Below are 23,078 nucleotides of genomic sequence, written 5' to 3'. Positions count from 1 at the left end.
GCCCAGGTGCTGAAAAAGTCTTTCGGCATGATGTCCTCCTGTAATGATGGTGTATATACAGTTTCAGAACTATTCTGTTTATGTATGTTGTATTTGGTTGGTCATTGTCTGGAAAATAAAATCTAACCCCAGAATTGGCGACAGTTTCCTAGTTCTGAGAAGCCAATTGAATCCCATGTGTGTGTGTGTTTGTGGATTCTGAAACAGAAAGAAAGAAAAGCCAGTAAACAGGGGGAAAATTCAGGCATGAAAACCACCTGAAATACAGGGAGTCTGTCATAAACGACATTCAATGGCCTTTGTGTGATTTATACCTGACAATGTGTGTGAGGAGAGACGACCCCCTCCCAGTTGCTCCCAGGAAATGCCCTGCGGGGACCTACACGACCACTAGTCCTAGCCCCAAAGGAGCCGGTCCTAAAGTGGACGGTGCATAAGGACCTAAGAAGAGCCCTGCCGGATCAGACCCGTGGGGGTCGCAGCACCCTGTCTGACACAGCAGCCAGTCAGGAGCCCCCAAAGGCCCCCAGGCTGGAGGTCACAGTGTCCCCCGTCGCCATCCCTTCTGCCAGCTGGGAGCAAAGGGCTCTGAATAGGGAGGTTCAATTTAGCCATTACCCATAATAGCCCTTTATAGGCCACTAAAATTTGTCTAGTCCTCCTTTAAGGCTATATAAAACAGTGACCATTGCCAGACCCTGTAGCAGAGAGTTCCACCAACTCTCTGCTACAGGGTCTACCGATGGTCACTGTTTCTGAGTGAAGACTGTAGGATCTGAGTCCAGTGGCACCTTAGAGACCAACTAGATTTCCAGAGTGAAATCTAGTGATAAGCTTACTTCCCATTAAAGACTTCACATAGGAGGAAAACCGTAGAAAAGCTCGATTATGGAAGAACGTCACGTCAGGCATATTGGTTGTCAAAATTAATCAGGGAGCCATCTAGTACAGTTTTATGCTCAGAATCCCAATTTCTCCCTTACAGAGTGACTGATTATCAGGGCAAACCTGGGGTGAGTTTTTCCAGTCTAACTAATTTCCCACAAGATGTACAAAATTTTACATCTGTCTTTAACCAATCATAAATTATTAACTTTGGAAGGTTATAATAAACTATTCGGATGGCATGCATATATGTGGTGCGGCTATTATAAAAGGGACGCAATGTTTCAGCACCACTATTTGAGAAGAAATTTACTGTTGACTTGGCTAAAGTACAAAAAACGTATAGGCCAGAAGAAACCACTTTGGATTATACCAGCCAAGGTGATCAACCCAAACTTAGAATATGAAGGAAAAGAATGGCTTACCCTCAAAGACTTAACAGAAGTAACAGATAATGAGTTGAAGCTTAGATCAAATGAGGAGTTGCCATTCAAATATGGTTGGTTGCAATACAGACAAATCAAAGACTTATTTGATTCAGACCAAAGAAAAACAGGCTTCAGAAAAACAGGGTTTCTCACCTGTAACTGTTGATCGTCGAGTCTCTTCTGTGCAGACACACATTGGGGACTGCGCAGGCGCAGGCCAGCCGCGGAGAAGATTCTTTTAGCTTCTAGAAATGTGACGGGGACGTTCGGGCCCACCGCGCATGCGCGCCGGTGTTCCCGCCAATTTTGAAGTACAAGTACCCGAACGTCCCCGGCATTCCCTCAGTTCACCTGAGCCGCCTGAGAAACAATGGAGAAACCAAGCACTCACAGCGGGGCAGGTGGGAGGGAATGTGTGTCTGCACAGAAGAGACTCGACGATCAACAGTTACAGGTGAGAAACCCTGTTTATCGTCGTCGTCCTTCTGTGCAGCCCCACATTGGGAGAATAGCTAGCATCTCACCAATGGGGGCGGGTGTGAGTGTCTATGAGAACAGAGAGTGCAGAACAGCCGTGCCAACAGCGGATTCACGGCGTGCATTCACGTCTATGGAATAATGTTTAATGAAAGTGTCAGCGGTAGACCACGTTGCAGCTTGGCAGACGTCTTGGAGTGGCACTCCTCGCAGGAAGGCAGCAGAGGCAGCTTGTGCTCGAGTAGAATGAGCAGTAATCGACAACGGGCACCGAACTCCAGCTTGCTGATAACAAAGTTTAATTGCAGACACAATCCAGCGAGAAATGGACTGGGCAGAAGCTGGCGAGCCCTTGCGAGGGCCAGAGTAACATAGAAACAAGGCAGGAGACTTCCTGAAACACTTGGTGCGATGTAAATAAAACAATAAAGCACGTTTCACATCCAATGTGTGTAGAGTACGTTCCTCTGGGGAAGAGGGTGTAGGAAAAAAGGAAGGAAGGACCACCTTTTGACGCAGGTGAAATTTTGAAACCACCTTGGGCAGGAACTGCATACTAGTGTGGAGCATGACCGTACCGGGGAAAAATTGCAGGAAGGGGGGGTCACACCTTAGAGCAGACAACTCCCCAACCCGCCTGGAGGAAGTGACTGCAACCAAAAAGGCCACCTTCTGCGTGAGCAGAGGCAAGGGACAGGTAGACAGGGGCTCAAAAGGGGAGAGCATCAGACGGGAGAGCACCAGGGTCAGGCTCCACTGAGGAATAGGATGGGCCCTAGGAGGAAAGGACCTTAGTAGGCCCTTCAGGAACTGTTTGGACAGCCAATGTGCAAACACAGTCCTCCCATCAATCTGCTCATGGAAGGCAGAGATAGCAGCCATGTGCACCTTAACACTGGAGAACGCCAGGCCCTGGGAGCACAGGTCCAGGAGGTACTCCAGAATGACAGGCAGCGGGCAAGTGAAAGGGGAAACCCCTTTGGGGGCTAACCACCTAGAGAAACGTGACCACTTCCTCTGGTAGGACAACCTGGTAGACGGTTTTCGGGCATTCAGAATCACATTAAGCACCCTAGTAGAGAGGCCTAGTCTGGGGCGCAGAGGAGCCAGGCAGTCAGATTTAGCACCGCCACATCGTGATGCCACACTCCGTCCCTGAGTAGCAGGTCTGGGGCGTGCGGCAGCGGGAGACACCGCCCCTGTGACAGGGAAAGTAAAAGGGGGAACCAATCCTGGCGAGGCCACCGAGGGGCAATCAGGATACAGTGGGTTCGGAAGGCCCTGATCCTGGAGAGGACCTTGTGAAGGAGCGGGAAGGGCGGGAAGGCGTAAAAGAGCCCTGGAGACCAGGGTATCTGGAAGGCATCCCCCAGTGAACGATGGCCAATCCCGGCCCGGGAGCAAAACAGCGGGGCTTGTCTGTTGTGGGCTGTGGCAAAGAGGTCGACCAAAGGCGTGCCCCATGTGCGGAAAACCTTGTGGAGATAAACCGTGTTGAGGGACCACTCGTGCTGGGGCAAAAACACCCTGCTCAGCGTGTCTGCTGCTGTGTTGTTCTCCCCCGCAATATGAATGGCCCTGGGCAGGACGTTGTTGGCAATGGCCCAAGTCCAGAGTGCAGTCGCCTCCTTGCAGAGCTTGAGCGAGACCGTTCCTCCCTGCTTGTTGAGGTAATAGCAGGCTGTGGTATTGTCCGACAGGACCTGAACCCTCCTGTTCCGAATGACATCTGCAAAAGAAGCAAGGGAGTAACGGATCGCTCTAAGCTCTAATAGGTTAATGTGCATGCCCATTTCAAGGGAGGACCAAACACCTTGAGCAGACAGGTGTCCACAACGCCCTCCCCAGCCTAGATTGGAAGCGTCCGTGAAGACGGTGACCTCCGGCAGGAAGGGACCAAAAGGACAACCCTTGGACAAATTCTCAGGGTCAGTCCACCACACCAATGTCCGCTGTATCACCCTCGGGACGGAAAACCCACGGTGTTGACTCATAGTGAGGGGGTTGAAAACCCGAACAAACCAATTTTGTAGAGGCCTCATGCGCAGGCGTGCAAAACACACCACCGCTGTGGAGGAGGCCATAAGGCCTAACAACGTTTGAACCAGGAGGGCAGTTTGGAACCGGTTATGCACGAAGTGGCGGGCCAGGGAGGACAGCCTGCTCAAGCGGTCCGGGGGTAGATAAGCCCGGCCCAGCAGAGAGTCAAAGTGGACCCCAATGAATCTAATGCTCGTACCAGGGGACAGGACCGACTTCCCCAAATTGACCACTAGCCCCAGACCGTCTAGGACGGACAAGGTGAGGGCGATAGAAGCCCGGAGGGAGTCAGAGGAGGGACCCACCAGGAGCCAATCATCCAAATAGGGATAAACAAAACAGCCACTAGACCGTAGATGTGCCACCACGGTGGCCATACATTTAGTGAACACCCTGGGCGCCGAGGCCAGGCCAAAGGGCAAGGCCGTGTAGTCATAGACAGCGCCTCCACAGGTAAAACGGAGATATTTCCTGTGGCCCTCAAAGATGGAAATGTGGAAGTAGGCGTCTTTGAGATCCAAAATGGCCATCCAGACGCCTGACTCCAAGAGTTCCAACACCCGGGACAGGGTAAGCATCCTAAACTTCTCCACCTTCAAGTAGGTATTAAGGGCCCGAAGGTCCAAAATGGGACGAGACCCCCCATCTTTCTTATCCACAAGAAAGTATCTTGAGTAAAACCCCCAAGGGGAAGTAGAGACATTGACCACCCGGACAGCACCTTTGGCAACCAACTCCAAAACATTATTTTGTAACACAACATTACAACAAGAAGCACAACGGGGTGGGTGCGAAAGAGGGGGTGCAGTGGTAAACGACAACTTATAACCACGGGCCACAACAGAGAGGACCCAGGTATCCGTAGTAATGAGTTGCCAACGGGGCAAGAAAGGCCGTAGCCTGTCCAAGAACAGGACATTAACAGCGTCCTTGGAGACCAACTGGGAAGCGTCCTGGTCTAGTCAGAAGACCGTGGGCTTCTGCGCTGAAGTCGAGGGCTGGGGCGAAGGAGGCTGCTGTCGTCCCTTGGACCGGCCGGAGCGTCTCGAAGAGTGGCGCTGCTGGCCAGAGTAGGAACGGTGGCCATAGGATTGACCGGAGGGGAACCGTCCTTGGCGCTGGTGGAACTGCTGGTAGGGGGACTGATAGGACCGGAACCTGCCGTACCGATATCTCGGACCCGACTGCGGAACCGAAGGCGCAACCCCGAGCGACTTGGCCGTCTGCTGGTTCTTCTTCATAAGAGAAAGGGACTCATCCGTTTTCTCTGAGAAGAGCTGAGGACCTTCAAACGGAAAATCCTCGACCTTGGCCTTCTTCTCGGGGGGCAGGGCAGTAGATCGAAGCCAGGCGTGCCGACGCAGGAGCACTGAGGAAGCCATCGCACGCGCCGCGGAGTCGGCAGCGTCCTTGCCAGCCGTCATCTGTTGCTTCGACAAACGGAAAGCCTCAGCCTGGAGAGCCTTGACCAAGTGACGGCGATCGTCGGGGAGGTCAGAGAGGTAGGACGACAGACGCTTCCACAAGAAAAGATTGTAAGAGCCCATTATTACTTGGAAATGGGCGATCCGGAACCCCAGGGAAGCCGAAGAATACACCTTCCGACCAATTCCATCCAGCTTTCTCCCCTCCCGATCCGATGGAGCCGAAGAGGAGCCCCGTCGGAACCGAGCCTGACCCTCCTCGGCCACGATGGAAGAGGGCTTCGGATGGGCAAAGAGGTAAGGGCAATCTTCCTGTTTGAGGCGATAATATTTCTCAACCTTCTTGGCCGTAGGCGGTACAGAAGCAGGGGTCTGCCAGAGTGCCAGGGCATTGTCGACGAGATCCTCGACAGGAGGAAACGCCACCGAGGCAGGAGAGCCCGAATACAACGGCTCCAACAGCTTACTCTTGGGCTTGGAGGTTGTGGAGGCGACGTCGAGCTCCAGTGCTGCGGCCATTCGGACCATCTGCTCTGCAAACACCCTGTAATCGTCATTAGGGGACGATGAGCGGAGCTCCCCAACAGCATCATCAGGGGAAGGGTCAGAGGCCGCGTCCGACGAGTACTCAGACGGAGACGCCAAGCCCTCATCATCCTCGGAGTCGGAGAAAGCTGCTGGGGTCTGCGTCGGAACCGACGGGCGGTCAGCCGGAACCGAGGTAGAAGGCTGGGGTGCCGAAAGATGGCGACGCGGCTGAGTGGCAGGCGGAGCTGGAGGCAGAGTGGAGGGCGCCGGAATCGTGGCCAGGGGCACCGAAGGACCAGGCAGAAAGGGAGCGGACTGCTGAATCCAAGCCACAAAATCCTGCCAGGAGGCCACGTTTCCTAGGCCCGGGACAGGCTGCCAAGGAGGCAGAGCAGCAGGCAACGGAACGGACCGGTGAAACGGCGCTGGAACCGAGAAGACTGGCTGCGATGGAACGGAGACCTCCGCCGGAACCGGAGCACACGGCAGAGAGCGCTCAAACTCCTGGAACGCGTCCGAAAATCCACGGATCGACTCACAGTCGTCGGGAATCACCGGAGGAGGTGTGTAAGGAGGCGACGGGGTATGGAGGAGACTCCGGACGTCCTCAGGAGGAGGGGCCGGTCCAGGAGAGGAACCAGCCAACGAGGCCGGGGCCGGCGACAGAGCACGGCGCTTGGCCTTTGACTTGGCCTTTGCCTTCTTCGGCGGGGGCTCCGAAGAAGCCTCGGTGGCCACAGGTTTCGAAGAAGGCTTCGAAGAAGCACGTTTCTTCGCCTTTCGACTGGACGGAGCACTCACGGAACCGGAGGCGATCGAACCGTCCGGAGCGGACGCCTCCGTCGGAGCCGAGACGAGCGGTTCCGACGAGTGATGAGGAGCCGGCGAGGGGGCGACAGAGCTGGGCTTGCTCCCGGACGACCCAGAGGCTTTGGGCGGTAGAAGGTTGGCGTCCCAAAGAAAGGCCCGGAGCCTGGCCTTGCGGTCGTTCCGCGCTTTCGGAGTGAAGGCCATGCAAAACTTACAGCGCTCCACGACGTGCCCCTCGCCCAAACAGATGAGGCAGAGGTCATGACCATCAGAGTGGGTCATTTTAGTGCCACACTGTTGGCATTTTTTAAATAAAGCGGAATGGGACATAGTGGAGGCGTTTCCCAGTCAGAAGGAAACGGCAACTCACAGCTAGAAGAAAGTCGGAAGACACGAGCGACAGCTAAAGAACCTTTTCGAACGGCGGCGAAAAAGGAACTGAGGGAATGCCGGGGACGTTCGGGTACTTGTACTTCAAAATTGGCGGGAACACCGGCGCGCATGCGCGGTGGGCCCGAACGTCCCCGTCACATTTCTAGAAGCTAAAAGAATCTTCTCCGCGGCTGGCCTGCGCCTGCGCAGTCCCCAATGTGGGGCTGCACAGAAGGACGACGACGATCCAAGAATTCAGAGCTAGAAGAATTACTGTTGGGAGAGAATGGTAAAATAATTTCTAAAATGTACAAATTGTTATTGAGGTGGTTTACAGAAGATGAGACAGTCAAGGTGCAAATGGTAACGTGGGCTATAAATTGTAATAATGAAATAACGATGGAAGCATGGGAACAATTGTGGTAAAATACTTTAAAAATGTCAACATGTACCAGTATTAGAGAGAATGGCTATAAAATGTTATATAGATGGTCCTTAACACGGAAAAAATTAGCCATAGCCATCAAACAGCTATCTAGTAAGTGTTGGAAATGTAAGGAGCATGAAGGGTCTCTATTTCATATGTGGTGGACTTGTCGTAAGGCTAGAGACTTTTGGACCAAAATATGTACTGAGATGTCTTTGATACTTTGTTATAATGTTGCAAAAAATCCAGAAATGTTATTATCATTGCATTTGGAAGATGTCAATAGAAATGATAAGATATTGTTATATTATATGATACCAGCAACGAGAATAATATATGCTGGAAGAGAGAAGAAATACCTGAAATTGAAGAATGGACAAGGAAATTGTTGTACATGGCTGAAATGGACAAACTAACCAGAAATTTGAAGGAGCAAGATCCAGAAGCATTTTTGGAAGATTGGAAGAAGTTGAAAAAATACATGGAAAAGAAATGGGATGTTAAGGGACGATTATGGTCTTTCGAGGGGTTTTAAAGAAATTAAGTAAGATAAGATATAACTAAGATCTTACACTTGATCTTAGCAACTTTAGTATAGAAATAAGGTATTATAAATAACGGGGGGTTGGAGTGCTGTTGGAAGTCATTATTGAAAAGGGGGGAGGGGAGGGGGAGGGGAAATATGCACAGGGGAACTGAAATGGAATGTATTTGTATTTGAATTTGATTATATATTGACCCCAAAGGAACAAAATGAACACAGGGACCAGACTTCGACAGTCCAACTTTTAATTATCGCTGGGACCTCTTCCCCCCTCTTTTTGGATACTTATATATTGACCCATCCAATAAAAGTTTATTTAAAAAAAGATGTAAAAATCTGTACATGCCTGTGGAGAAACACCATTCTGGTTGTGGAGTTCCCTTTCTATGGGGTGAAGAAGGGAGGGGCCAGGTCTGGAGTAGAACGTGATTGGAGGGCGAGCGAGTCACTCGGTGGAGGGGAGTACCTGGCAACTGGCAAGACAGGAGGCAGCGTTTACCGTTCTACCGGATGTGACATCATTGCGCTGAACTCGGGAGAACTCCTGCACTTGGGGCGGGGCTGATTATTTAAGAGTCTTCAGCCTGCTTGGAGCTGAAATTATTGAAGATATGCTGAATAATATATAAAGTGTATTTCTGTATCTCTCTATTTTTGATATATATATTTATTACTTTATGAAATGTATTATTCCGGTCTACTAGAAATACTGCCCAGGAAGAAGACGTACGAAACGGGAATTGGAGAACTTTGCTTGCATCATCCCGTCGGCAGACTGCCCCTGGGCACCCTTTATCCAGACTTGGACTGGGGATCACTTAACACAGAGTCATCTTTATCTATCATCCATGCGCCCTCCTGTACTGTGTTTGATTGGACTGCTCATTAGAGCCCATGAATTTTGGAAATGAGATAGACGGATACTGGAAACGGAGTATGCATTGCAAGCTTTGAATATATTTATTGGATTTATTTATTGTATGGAATATTTATGATTAATATTGCACTTTGCACAATATAGATTGCTTATTCATTATTTCTAACTGTATTCCCCGGTCTTTTTCTAGTTTGTGCTTCTGTGTTAACCATGGGAACTCCCGCTGCTGTTTTTGGAGCTGAAATTGATCTGGTGCAGAGTGTGATGACATCACAACATCACAGATATTGGCAGACGATCAATATCTCCCCTCTTGCCTGCGGGGGACCCTGGAGAAGGCAGGCAGTGCGGAGCCTGGCAGGCCCATGTGCAGAATCAGCATAAAGCAGCTTGAGGCCTGGACATTATCTGGGTCAGAGCCACAGTGCTGAATGAAGTTGGGCCCTGTTCAATCCCCACCATTTGGGACAGGACAGGGATAGCAGTCTAAAATAACTAGCGAAACTGGCATGGACGGAGATAGAGAAGGGGCATGTTTTGCTATTATGGTTGCCAGAGGGAGGGAGGGAAGAGAAGAAACTGAAGAGTGATAGGAGAGCCTTCGTCAAGTATTAGAAGGACTGGCACATAGAGAATGGAGCGGAGGTGTTAGCACTGCAAGCTACAGAGTTACAGAAACCTGTGAGGGGTGCCAGGCTCTAGTAATTGAATCAAGAGCTGTGATGGATATTGGGGGGGGGGTGTCTCACAGGCATCACCTGAAGCACAGGATTTTCTTCCTCCCGACTCCTGCCACGGTTTTCATTTTCCACCTACCCCACTGCACCCAGTGGGAAATCAAAAAGAAAAATGTCAAGCTGGTTTGATGGGATCGGATCTGGGCATGACTATAAACTCACCCAAGCCTGGAACAATCGCTGGGATAAAGTTGACAGACACAATTTTAAAGTGAACAAGAAGAAAGTTTATTTAGAAAAACACCCACATTTGAGATAAACCTTAACAATTCTATTGAGAGCCAGTGTTGTGTAGCGGATAAAGGGTTTAGATCCCCTCTACCATGGAAGCTTGGTGGGTGATGGGGGGCCAGATACACTCTCAGCCTAATCTACCTCACAAGTTTCTTGTGAAGATAAAATGGAGGACAGAATTATTGTATGACAACCATGTGGCTAGACAGCTTTAATGCACTCCACATGGATCTGCCCTTGAAGCCATAAAATGGCAGACCGGATAATACCACAAGTCCCGGAATGGCTCTGTTGATTAGTGATCAGGCTCAGCTCCAGGGACTGTAACTTCACGGGCAGATCCAGGGTCCCCATTTCTCTCCAGGACCAGCCCTCTCCATATGCTCTGCCTCATGGCTCAGGTGAACAGCTGCCTGGACAGAGGCCTTCTCTCTTGTGGCTCCCGCTCGGTGGAAGGGCCTCAGAAAGGCTCCCACAAATGTCTCATCCCACAGAAGGTGTCGAATGGAATGGTTTAAGAGGGTAATCTAACAGAGGGAATAGGGCGGTAATTTTAGACCAGACTCTTCCAGAGACCTCTGGCCAGGCCTGATTCAGACATCAGCTCTTAAGAAGCCCTAAGCTTTCCTATGTCAGATCATTTAAGTAATGGCCAGAGGAACAACTCAGTAATGGCTATAAGATCATTAAGGGGTATAGGACACAAGAAAAAACCTATTAGAGAACCTCTGTTTCCATTCTAAGCTTTTATTTCAACATCATTCTAAGTGTTCGGTAAATCCACAGAAAATCACACCAGCCACCATTGCTCCATGGATTATTTAAAAAAGAGCAATTACACGACTCCTTAAAAGTTCCTTACCCCAAAAGATGAGCAGATCGCAACCAAGAAGCCCCAACTAGAAACAAGTTCTGATCAATTGCCCCTCCCGTATTTATAGGCTTTGAGAATCATTTCTCAACCATTCCTAAGTGTTCCCCTTGCTAAGGACACACAATCTTGGCTAACTCAGTATTTTAACTTCAAAAATCATACCTAGTTATCTCTCCTTGAAATGATTTCTTAAGGTATCCAAAATTTCTGTGTTCATTCTTCCGAATTATTATCTTAACAAAGTCTATGTAAAAATACTGATTCCAGGTTTTTCATACATATGAGTATCTTTTGTGCCCCCAACCAATAATTAACTTAATTTCAGTGAAATTGAACGATCTTGGCATTCTCAGAGGTATGGATGCACCTGAGCCCCAACACGTGGGAGGTACTGATAGGGGTTAGCAGGAGGAAGCCGGAAGTGGGGCATTTTGGCTTTCTGGAGAGTTTTAAAGGTTAAAGGGAAGGAGACTCCATTCCTAGAGAGGCCAGAAGTGGGGAGGCCACCTGACCTGGGACAGTCACTTCCTGTCCCAGGGTCCCTGTTGTGTGGCTGCGGTGTGGTTGGGCCAAGGGGAGGGGAGGCAGAGCCTGAGGACTTTTTGCAAAAGAGGTAAGTCCTGCAATCATCTTTCCTCTGCAAAGCGCCTCCCTGCTTTTGGCCTGATTGACCAGAGGGCTCCCTTGATCCAAGGGGCTTTTCTGCTGCTCTCTGGAAGCTCCTCTTCTTTGGGGATGGAGCTAAGTTCTTCCAGGAATAAGGCAGGCCCCTTCCGCCATATTTTCTTTGCAGCCTGCTGCTGTCTGCAAACTTTAGGAAAGAGGCCTCTCTTTCGGCCTCTGCTTATTTTAATTTTCCTGACGTTATTTATAGTCTGTCTTTCTCACTGAGGCTCAAGGTGGATTGCATAGTGTGAGCCAATACGATCAATAGCTGGGGCATTCAGTAAATAATACAACAGGGTGGGATTTCAGACATTTGAAAGGAAGCATCAGTTCGAATAGAAAGCTAGAAGACTGCTGAAACAAAACCTAAATCGTTTGTCATATAGTCATATTAATCAATATGGAAATGCCCATTAGGAGCATATCACTATTACTAATCAGTACCCAGTAGAATAGACTATAGTCCCAGCCTTTTCCAGAGCATCTCTCTAATCCATTTCTTAGGACATCATCCTGTAATCTGGGTAAAAAACCCTCCTGAATAATTCAGTTTTGCATAGTTTGTGGAAAGCCAAGAGAGAGGGGGCTTTCCTGGCTGCCTCAGGCAGGCCATTGCACAAGGTGGGGCCACTGCAGAGAAGACACTTGTGTGGGCAGCTGTTGATTTGGCTCCTTTTCAGGGTGGCCCCAGCAGAAGGCCCTGTTCAGATGTGTGAAGCTGCCATGGTGGGTCACTGGGGGAGCGGAAGTCCCGTAAGCCTTTTCTGAAGCCTGGCGTTGCTGTAGTGCTGTCCTGCTCCCACAGGCCCTTCCTGGGTTTTTTCTTGCAGTTCTGGAATAGCAAACTTGGATTTTTGGAGGGTTCCCCTCTTCACTTTGTTCTGCTTTTGCTAATGTAAGATCTTTGGCTTTTAGAAATCGGCCCTTTCTCTTGGGTTCACGGCCACCTGCAGCCACCTGGTGCCTTCTTAAAGTGTCAGCAAGACCTGAGATGTCATTTCTTGGACTTCCGTTTCTCAGATCAGTCACAGAAGTTGAAAGATGCTTTCCTTTATGTCAAAGAACCTGACCGAAAGGCCTTAAAAAGCAACTTGTAATGAAAGATTATTACTTAAATTCAGCAGTATAAATATATAGAGCATTGAATGACAGATAATAACACTTCCTTTCATAGTGGATAAATATAAAATAAATCAGTGGGTTGGGCCCTTCCAGGTTCCACATCAGGACCCCTTTCCTCTTCTCTGCCTCCTCCATGGCTCCACTGGCTTCCATGAAGAATCAAACTGCTTTTGTAACTTTGCAAACACGCACACCACCCTTGACACCCGGCTTCAGAATGGTGCAGGTATCTTTAGTTCATATTTTAGCCATGCTTTTATTAAGCCGAGTAGAGCCTTTCTGCTTGCTGTGCCTACAGCTCCTCTTCCTATGCTCTGCCTGGCTTCTTCTTAATGAACACCCTTGATTCCAGGTGCATTTAGTTCCTAGTTTAGCCTTGCTTTTATTGAGCCGAGTAGAGCCTTTCTGCTTGCTAAGACGAAGCTCCTCTTCACCTTGTCTGGCTTCTTCTTTATGAACATTTTTGATTCCGGGGTATTCCCTGTGCTATCTTGAGTCAAAGGTCACCTCTTTAGATGCAGGTGTCCATGTATGTATTTCCAGGAAATGCCCTCTCTTTGCAGGAGGTTCTCGATCCGGCACTTGCCTTTCCAGAAGAATCCGGCAGAGGAGGAAGATGATTGTCCAGACCAGGTGGAGGCTGGCTGGAGAGGAAGGGAGGATGAGGAGAGAGCCAGAATCAGTTTGCCCAGAAGGAAGAAGAGGCTCCGGCGTCCCCGAGGCTGGGAGCAGAAGAGAACTGTGGGAAGGAAGAGTGCAGAAGGGCCTGGGAGAGGATTTTCTCCCTTCAGATGTGCAGCGCCAGCAATTCAGGCACTTCCGCTACCAGGAGGCCGAAGGGCTCCGAGAGGTCTGCAGCTGCCTCCACCATCTTTGCCAGCAGTGGCTGAAGCCAGAAGGCCACAGCAAGAAGGAGATCCTGGACCTGTTGGTCTTGGAGCAACTCCTGGCCGTCCTGCCCCCGGAGATGGAGAGCTGGGTCAGGGAATGCGGTCCGGAGACCAGTTCCCAGGCAGTGGCCCTGGCAGAAGGCTTCCTCCTGAGCCAGGCAGGTGCCAAGAATCGGGACCAGCAGGTGAGAGGGAGGATCCATCTGGATAATACGTGGGGTACGAGACATGATCAAGGATGCCCTCAATCTGCCCCAATATTTTTAGAACCCCCCCCCCGACTTTTTCCTGTTCCTTTTCTCAACAGTCTCCCCTTTTTGGGACCCCCGTTTCTGTTTCAGGTGCAGGAAAAGATCACACAGGAGCATGACAACAGAGCAGCTTTTCCCGGTAAGATCAGAGGGGTCTTTGTTCCCACTGGTTGTCCACCTTGAGGGTAGGTGGGCTGCTTTCATGCCCCCTTCCCTGGGCAAACGTGGGAAAGATGCTCGCTCTAACTTCTCAGTATAGAAGTGTCCTTTTGGGGAAGTAAAAGCCTAGAATCAATTTAAGATCAGTGTGAAATAATTGAAAGAGCAGTGATTTAGGTCGTTCCCCATCTCCAGTTATATTACACACTTGTGAGTGCAACATGGTTAACCAGCTGCGGAACGACTTTGTAAAAATGCAAATGGGTTTATGGTTGCAGTTAAAGAAAAACTGTAGAGATTTGTAATTTAATCATGACAATGTTGTGATAATCCTCTCTATGCATGGGAGAGAACAGGATTAAAGCATCTCTGGTTCACCTCCCCTCTGGTGCCAGCAGGAGAGGTGTTGAGAACAAAGCTGCCTCCACACTCAAAAACTGACAATTAATGCAAATAATGTTAAAAATTGGGCCAAGGAGAAGGGCAATAAAATTATAAGACTTGAGGAGATCTTCCAGCGTAACTGAGGCTGGTTGCTGTGGGGGACTTCGGCCTCCCGGCCGAGGGCCCCCCATTGGTTGCACTTCAAGGTTTCTTGGTTTCCATGACAACCACAGTCCTGTCTCGGGTAATAGGAGGCCCCACGTCCTGCACAGGGCAGACTCTGGATCTGGTGTCTTGCTCTGGGCAGGAGGAAGGTGATCTGAAGGTGGGGGGCTGAAGACAGCCCCCCTCTCATTGGCAGATCAGCACTGGCTGGGCCTTAGGCTTACAAGGACACCCAGACTTTGCAGGGGCAGGAAATCAATTAAGGTAATCGGGCCCTGTAGCTGAATGGATCCAACTGGTTTTCAGATGGCCCAGGGGGATTTTCCTGCTGGTAAGGTCAACTGACCATACCCTGGTTGACCTCCAGAATGAGGAAATGACCCGGGGGATCAACACCATCCCACCTAGGCACCCCTAGGCAACCACTGGATTTACTGAGGGGTTCTGGACAATCACCAGAGAAGGGAGATGGTAGAAGTTCTCTCTGAAGCCTACTCTCTGGCTGTGATGGCGGCAAACAACTCTGTTAATCCCCCATTGGATTAAAAGTGGAGACCAGTGGAGCTGTTCTGGGAGGTCAAAGGGCTGTTGGGATGTGGCCTGAAGGAGGCAGTCGACTGCCTGGTGGCCCATCTGTGCCCGTTTTCTTCTGCATCCCTTCCAACGTGGACTCTGGATGAGCAGTGACAGGTTCAGATGTGGCAGGGGGCCGACTCGTCCAGTTGTTTGAGGGTGTGGATAGGATCCATGGAGGTTTGAGGCCTACCTCCTGCTTCTAAGTCCCTTGCCCTTCCTGGCTAATTAAATCTGAGAGGGTGTGCCTGGTTGACTGGGCCTGAGTGGGAGAGGGTGGCACCGGTATATCTGCGGGACTGCTTCTCACCATACATTCCTCAGAGGGTCAACCAGTAAACAAGTGCTGGTGGTCCCTGGCTCCAAGGATGTTCGCCTGGCTTCATCCAGGGCCAGGGTCTCTTCTGTTATGGCACCTACTTGGTGGAACTCTCTGTCTGTGGAAACTAGGACCCAAAGGGATTTATTCTCCTTCCAACAGACCCGTAAGACAAAGATGTTCTGCCAGGCATAGGGCTGAGTTTAGGGCATAGGCGAGGTCCTTTTGAGGGGGGATTATAAACCCCCTCTCCCTGGTTATCCACTGACTCGCCTAATGTTGTAGACCATCTCCCACCCCCTGGCTTGTATGAGGTTGGTTCTGACAAAATGGCTTGCTGTGTCGAGTTGCTGCCCTCTTGTACTTTTTTAGAACTAAGGGTGTGCGATTCAGGTTTCCGATTCAGGTTAAATCGGATTACAGAGCAGATAGAAGTGAGTCAATCAACGATTTCGGAAGCGGCTTTCCAGTTTGGAAATTGCTTATTTCCAACTCTTTTTCCCACTTGGGAAATTCTGAAGCGGGAAACCAGAATATTTTTTATTGCACACCCCTATTTAGAACTGCCTGTCCCTTGCATTTTAGAGTTCTTCCTTCTTAATTCTGTCAATTTAGCATCATTGGAGAAATGGGCCATAATTTTTGTATGTGATAACTGAACCAAGAGTGGAATCATTTTCTCTCCACGTAAGGAACAGAAATGCTAAAGACGTGGAAAGTTTAGAATGTCTTCCCGTTACCTTTTTCTCCTTCCAGGCGGGGCCTTGACAGAAGTGATCTGTTCTTTGCCATCTCCTTGCGGAAGACAGAAGGCGGTTTGCGTGTGGCCAGATCGGGTAAGTGGGGGACTGCAAAGCATGAATCTGGGGGGGTCTCCCTGTACCCCCACCCCTCCCTCCCTGGGTCTGTGCTGCTCACTCCTTTCTCTTCTCTCTTCAGGCTCCGGTGACCTTCGAGGAGGTGTCCGTGCATTTCACGGAGGAGGAATGGGCTCTGCTGGGTCCGGACCAAAGACGCCTTCACAGGGAAGTCACGGAGGCCAATCGTCAGGCTGTGGCCTCTCTGGGTAAGGCTGCCCTTTCCCCCCTTTATTCACAGGCAGAAACGGCTCCTTCTAAGAAAGACTCTCTTCTGGTGGAGAATCTCAGTATTGTATTAGATTGTAAGTTAAAGTGTTGCTTTGTAAACTAGAAGGAACATTTTTGGGATATCAGTGGGTTCTCTTCATAGCCCTTTCAGGGCAGCCAAGGAAGGCAGTTTCTTTTTTTTAAAACAGGTTTTTATTGAATGGGTCAATATATAATCAAATTCAAATACAAATACATTCCATTTCAGTTCCCCTGTGTATATTTCCCCACCCCTTCCCTCCCCCTTTTCAATAATGCCTTCCAACAGCCATCCAACCCCCGTTATGAATAATACCTTATTTCTATACTAAAGTTGTTCTTTTCTTATTAGTAGTAAAGATCTTAATTATATCTTATCTTACTTAATTTCTTTAAAAACCCTCGAAAGTCCATAATTGTCCCTTAACACCCGATTTCTTTTCCATGTATTTTTTCAACTTTTTCCAATCTTCCAAAAATGCTTCTGGATCTTGCTCCTTCAAATTTCTTGTTAGTTTGTCCATTTCAGCCATGTACAACAATTTCCTTGTCCATTCTTCAATTTCAGGTATTTCTTCTCTCTTCCAGTACTGAGCATATATTATTCTCGCTGCTGATATCATATAATATAACAATATCTTATCATTTCTATTAACATCTTCCAAATGCAATGATAATAACAACATTTCTGGATTTTTTGCAAGATTATAACGAAGTATCAAAGACATCTCAGTACATATTTTGGTCCAAAAGTCTCTAGCCTTACGACAAGTCCACCACATATGAAATAGAGAACCTTCATGCTCCTTACATTTCCAACACTTATTAGATAGCTGTTTGTTGGCTATGGCTAATTTTTTCGGTGTTAAGGACCATCTATATAACATTTTATAGTCATTCTCTCTAATACTGGTACATGTTGATATTTGTAAAGTATTTTACCACAATTGTTCCCATGCTTCCATCGTTATTTCATTATTACACTTTACCATTTGCACCTTGACTGTTTCATCTTCTGTAAACCACCTCAATAACAATTTGTACATTTTAGAAATTATTTTACCATTCTCTCCCAACAGTAATTCTTCTAGCTCTGAATTCTTGGTTCTGAAGCCTGTTTTTCTTTGGTCTGAATCAAACAAGTCTTTGATTTGTCTACATTGCAACCAACCATATTTGAATGGCAACTCCTCATTTGGTCTAAGCTTCAACTCATTATCTGTTACTTCTGTTAAGTCTTTGAGGGTAAGCCATTCTTTTCCTTCATATTCTAAGTTTGGGGTGATCACCTCGGCTGGTATAATCCAAAGTGGTTTCTTCTGGTCTATACATTTTTTGTACTTTAGCCAAGTCAACAGTAACCAAGGAAGGCAGCTTTTTAAACAACAACCGTAATAAAATTTGAGTTTCAGTAGGCTCCTCACTGTGCACTTTACAAAGTACGAAAAAACATTTCCTTGCTCCAAGGCCTTTATGGTCTTTTGTTTGCATGAGGTTGATACCAGTCACCGAGGGAGGTGATGGGGTGGGGGAATAAGTGAGAATTTCCTGCGTTGTGTAGGGGGGCGGACTTGATGACTCTTGTGTTTCCCCCTGGGAAAGCAGGATTTCTGTTACTGGCTTCGGTCTCAGGTTGCTAGACCTCGGCAAGGAGCTCACCTCTTTCTAGCTTTCCCCCGCTCAGTCCGCTTCCTGGTTTCTCAGAGTTTTGTCATCTGCTCACTGCTTCAAATGAGCCAGCACAGAGCTAGGGAGACACCCATTTTGGAAAACAGAGAGCAATTTATCATGCAGAGTGTAGCATGCAGTGGACACACCAAAAGCTGCCAACTGAACATCGTGAGACTACAACATCTGAGTGTAGGAAGACCAAACATGTAAAAAGTTATCTCATCTCCCCACACTAAACATAACCCTGTGATGTTAAAGTGAGAGGCGAAAGTAATTTACTGCCTCCAGGTTCCTTGTTCAGATTAAAATCGTCCCAGTTATCTTCTTCCCACTGCCAGTTATGCCTCGCCCAGTCAGGTGCTGGTGTATCTCTGTTCTGTGGGATGCTTGCATTTGATGGCCTTCTCAAATCATGGCTGCACCTAGATCAGTCTCCACCCCTCCCAAGAAGGGCTGCCCCTTCTTACAGCCACTGTGTCTCCTTCCTATGAATCCCAGGGCAAAAAATGCCCAAGGTTTTAACCATTTTTTCAGCAATCAGGCCACACTGCGATTTCTCCATTGTCTTTCTGCCAAGCACTGTCCCAGGGAAATGCTCTTCTTCATCTATTTTGCCAAATGCTACGGATCAGTCCATACCATGTAGTCTGTCACAGGACAAGACTCTCAGCCTAGACTTTGAAACGTGTTTCCAGGCACCAAAGCTCAGTACTCTTGCCTTGTGTGTTTTTTTTTTTAATGAATTTTTTATTTTTCAGCATACTACAAAACACTACAATAACACTACACAGGACTATCACAAGGGAAGGGAAAGGATGAAGAGAAAGGGAAGGGGCGGGGAAAATGGGACATAAAGGGAAGGATAAACTACATTCAACACTACACTTCAATGTTTTCCCTTCATACTGCCATAATGGAAATAGATAGCTCAATAAAATGATGATGGGGTGGTTAATCATACAAAATACACATTTCAAATTCTAATTAAACTTTCCTCCCCCTTCTTGGTCCCGGACGCAATTCTCTCTGTGCAACTGCAGCTGCAGTGTTCTCCTCCTCCCCCCCCTCCGGCTTCTCCTTTTCTTCGTTCTTGGTGCAGCGGAATTCCGGGTTTTTATCCTCAAAATCCTTTAGTTGATCTTCTGATAATATCTTATGGTCTTGATCTTTATGTCTAAACCATATTCCTTCCGGAAGTAACCATTTATACTTTATTCCATGGTCCGTCAGAAGAGCTGCGAACTTTTTATACTTAAAACGTCTTTTCCGGACTAGAAATGGAATGTCCTTCAAAATCTTAACTTTAAGACCCGTAAAGTCCAAATCCGCATTGTATGAGTTATATAGGATAGTGTCCCGAATCTTTTTAAATGAAAAGTCAATAATGATCTCGCGAGGCAGCTGTCGCTTTGTTGCATATTTGGAAGAAGCCCGACGGACCTCCAAAATGGCGCTTTTAACCTCTTCTTTGGTTGTCCTCGCGGGTATCGCCAATAGTTCCGAGACCAGATCCCACAGATCCTCATTTTCCTCCTCTTTCACGTTTTGGAGACGCAAAGTTCTCTGCGTTCGTTCCACCTGTAGCCCGATCAGCTGGTTCTCGACCACCTTCAGCTCTTTTTTCGTAGCCTTCAGAAGTGACGCACTTTCCAGAGCAGACTTCTCTGCCCCCCCCCCCCGCTACTTCCTTAATGGTTTTCACTTCGCTTTCAATAGTACTCTTGCCTTGTGAACAGCACTTGACTCGGTTCATTCGGTTTTTTCTGAGTGCTTCTGCCAGGAATGTCAAAACAACCACACTGTCCGTTATTCTTCCCACAGGGAATAAGGGATTTACTCTGTGGTATCTACTGTTACTAGACCACAACGAGGAGTTCTTCCCTTTCTGCCCTTTTCCCGCTCCTTCCTTAGACACCTGGGGTTGGCACTTTAAGGCCCCCAGCCAGCTCACAGAATTGCAGTCTGTCAGTGGGCAATCACACTTAGGGGGAAGAATCAGCCGGTGTAGGGGCTGTCCCAGGGAAATGCTGCTCTCCATCTAAATTGCTACGTGCTATGGATCAGCCAGTACCATGCAGTCTGTCAGAGGACAAGACTCTCCACTAGGTGGCCCTCGGCCATTGTCTAGGGTGCCAGAGTGGTGGAGGGGCAGCGGGCAGCTCTCCCCGCCGCCCAAGTTCTGCCCAGCCACTCTTCTCTGCTTGGCCACCCATCAGGACATCTGAGCACACTGAATATGAAAAGATAAATAATAAAATGAAAAATAAATACAATCATACCCTTTTCCTTTGAAAACCTTCCTCTGTAGCAGAATTAACTCAGGTTTCTTGTTAACATTGGGTTGCCCTTTTCTCTGTCTGTCTGGCCACCTCTCTTCAGACTTCTCCCATGTGTGTGAATGGCTGTCCCTCTTTTAAAGGGTGCCCTTCTGATCCCCCCAATTTCTCCCATCAGTCCCCACTAGAAATTCAACGTGGCAAAACCAAAAATTCTGGTTCAATTTAAGATGGAGGAGCTCCATTCCACATGCTTTCTCTCTTGTCTTCTTGAACTATGTTCATTACCAAATGGCTACACCTGTCAACTTACTCCGCTTGGAATTTAGAAGGAAATAAGAAGTTGAGGGGGAGAAATAGCTGTAAATGGATGGAATGTTATACTTCAGCATTCATAACCCTCACATCACAACAGGTTTCTCCTTCAGCAGGAAGCATGTGGGAGTCACCGAATGAAAGAAAAAAGTGTCCAGTGATGGAGAAGGAGGATCAGTATTCAGATGTGAAAGACAAGGCTGAATATAATCATGCCCTGAGAAAGGAGGAGGGAAGAGATCATTATATAGAGAGAGATACTTCCCATCTTTTAGAGGGGGGTGACTCTATACTAGAAAAAATATACAAAGGAGAGAATAGGAATGAGCTCACTGCAACCAAGGAAAATTTTTCTTGCACATCAGATACTATTACTCAATGGAGGATACATAGCAAAAAGGAAATCTATCAGTTCCTGGAGAGTGGGAAAAGTGGAAAACGTACTGCCCATCAAAAGATTCACACAGGGGAGAAACCTTACAAATGCCTGGAGTGTGGCAAAAGCTTCAGTCAGAGAGGAAATCTTAATTCCCATAGAAGAATCCACATAGGTGAGAAACCATATAAATGCCTGGAGTGTGGAAAAAGCTTCAGTCAGAATGGAAACCTTAATTCCCATAGAAGAATTCACACAGAGGAGAAGCCACATAAATGCCTAGATTGTGGGAAAAGTTTCAGTCGAAATGATAAGCTTACTTCGCATCAAAGAAGTCACACAGGGGAGAAACCATACAAATGCCTAGAGTGTGGGAAAAGTTTCAGTCGAAGTGATAAGCTTACTTCCCATCAAAGAAGTCACACAGGGGAGAAACCATATAAATGCCTGGAGTGTGGGAAAACCTTCCGTCAGAGTGGAAACCTTAATTCCCATAGAAGAATCCACATAGGTGAGAAACCATACAAATGCCTGGAGTGTGGGAAAAGTTTCAGTCGAAGTGATAAGCTTACTTCCCATCAAAGAAGTCACACAGGAGAGAAACCATACAAATGCCTAGAGTGTGGGAAAAGCTTCAGTGAGAGTGGACAACTTTCTTCCCACCAAAAGATTCACACAGGGGAGAAACCATATAAATGCCTGGAGTGTGGCAAAAGCTTCAGTCATAGAGGAAATCTTAATTCCCATAGAAGAATCCACATCGGTGAGAAACCATATAAATGCCTGGAGTGTGGAAAAAGCTTCAGTCAGAGTGGAAACCTTAATTCCCATCGAAGAATCCATACAGGTGAGAAATCATATAAATGCCTGGAGTGTGGGAAAAGTTTCAGTCGAAGTGATAGCCTTACTTCCCATCAAAGAAGTCACACAGGGGATAAACCATACAAATGCCTAGAGTGTGGGAAAAGCTTCAGTGAGAGTGGGCACCTTTCTTCCCACGAAAAGATTCACACAGGGCAGAAACCATATAAATGCCTGGAGTGTGGCAAAAGCTTCAGTCAGAGAGGAAATCTTAATTCCCATAGAAGAATCCACATCGGTGAGAAACCATATAAATGCCTGGAGTGTGGAAAAAGCTTCAGTCAGAGTGGAAACCTTAATTCCCATCGAAGAATCCATACAGGTGAGAAATCATATAAATGCCTGGAGTGTGGGAAAAGTTTCAGTCGAAGTGATAGCCTTACTTCCCATCAAAGAAGTCACACAGGAGAGAAACCATACAAATGCCTAGAGTGTGGGAAAAGCTTCAGTGAGAGTGGACACCTTTCTTCCCACCAAAAGATTCACACAGGGGAGAAACCATATAAATGCCTGGAGTGTGGGAAAAGCTTCCGTCAGAGTGGAAACCTTAATTCCCATAGAAGAATCCACATAGGTGAGAAACCATACAAATGCCTGGAGTGTGGGAAAAGTTTCAGTCGAAGTGATAAGCTTACTTCCCATCAAAGAAGTCACACAGGAGAGAAACCATACAAATGCCTAGAGTGTGGGAAAAGCTTCAGTGAGAGTGGACACCTTTCTTCCCACCAAAAGATTCACACGGGAGAAACCATATAAATGCCTGGAGTGTGGAAAAAGCTTCCGTCAGAGTGGAAACCTTAATTCCCATAGAAGAATCCACATAGGTGAGAAACCATACAAGTGCCTGGAGTGTGGAAAAAGCTTCAGTCGAAGTGATAGCCTTACTTCCCATAGAAGAATTCACACAGAGGAGAAGCCACATAAATGCCTGGAGTGTGGCAAAAGCTTCAGTCGGAGAGGAAATCTTAATTCCCATAGAAGAATCCACATCGGTGAGAAACCATATAAATGCCTGGAGTGTGGGAAAAGCTTCAGTGAGAGTGGAAACCTTAATTCCCATAGAAGAATCCACATAGGTGAGAAACCATACAAATGCCTGGAGTGTGGGAAAAGTTTCAGTCGAAGTGATAAGCTTACTTCCCACCAAAAGATTCACACAGGGGAGAAACCATATAAATGCCTGGAGTGTGGAAAAAGCTTCCGTCAGAGTGGAAACCTTTATTCCCATGGAAGAATCCACATAGGTGAGAAACCATACAAATGCCTGGAGTGTGGGAAAAGTTTCAG

The 23,078-nt window shown here is 47.7% G+C and overlaps 1 protein-coding gene across 1 annotated transcript in view; it reads left to right on the top strand.

Annotated features, from left to right (window-relative positions):
* Positions 1 to 22,454, top strand: part of LOC129328010 (zinc finger protein 665-like) — a gene marked incomplete at its 3' end in the record, with an annotated part of 32,787 nt that extends 10,333 nt beyond the window's left edge. The window contains exons 6-8 of the mRNA XM_054976753.1: positions 18,068 to 18,080; positions 20,999 to 21,777; positions 21,946 to 22,454. Coding sequence (XP_054832728.1) covers positions 18,068 to 18,080; positions 20,999 to 21,777; positions 21,946 to 22,454 — 1,301 coding nt within the window. The remainder of the gene's footprint in view (positions 1 to 18,067; positions 18,081 to 20,998; positions 21,778 to 21,945) is intronic.
* Between the last annotated feature and the right edge of the window lie 624 nt (positions 22,455 to 23,078).

Source organism: Eublepharis macularius, chromosome 4 (genome assembly GCF_028583425.1).
Source record: "Eublepharis macularius isolate TG4126 chromosome 4, MPM_Emac_v1.0, whole genome shotgun sequence".
NCBI lineage: Eukaryota > Metazoa > Chordata > Lepidosauria > Squamata > Eublepharidae > Eublepharis > Eublepharis macularius.
The sequence above is the reverse complement of the archived record's forward strand: the minus strand, read 5'-3'. Positions and strand labels throughout refer to the sequence as shown.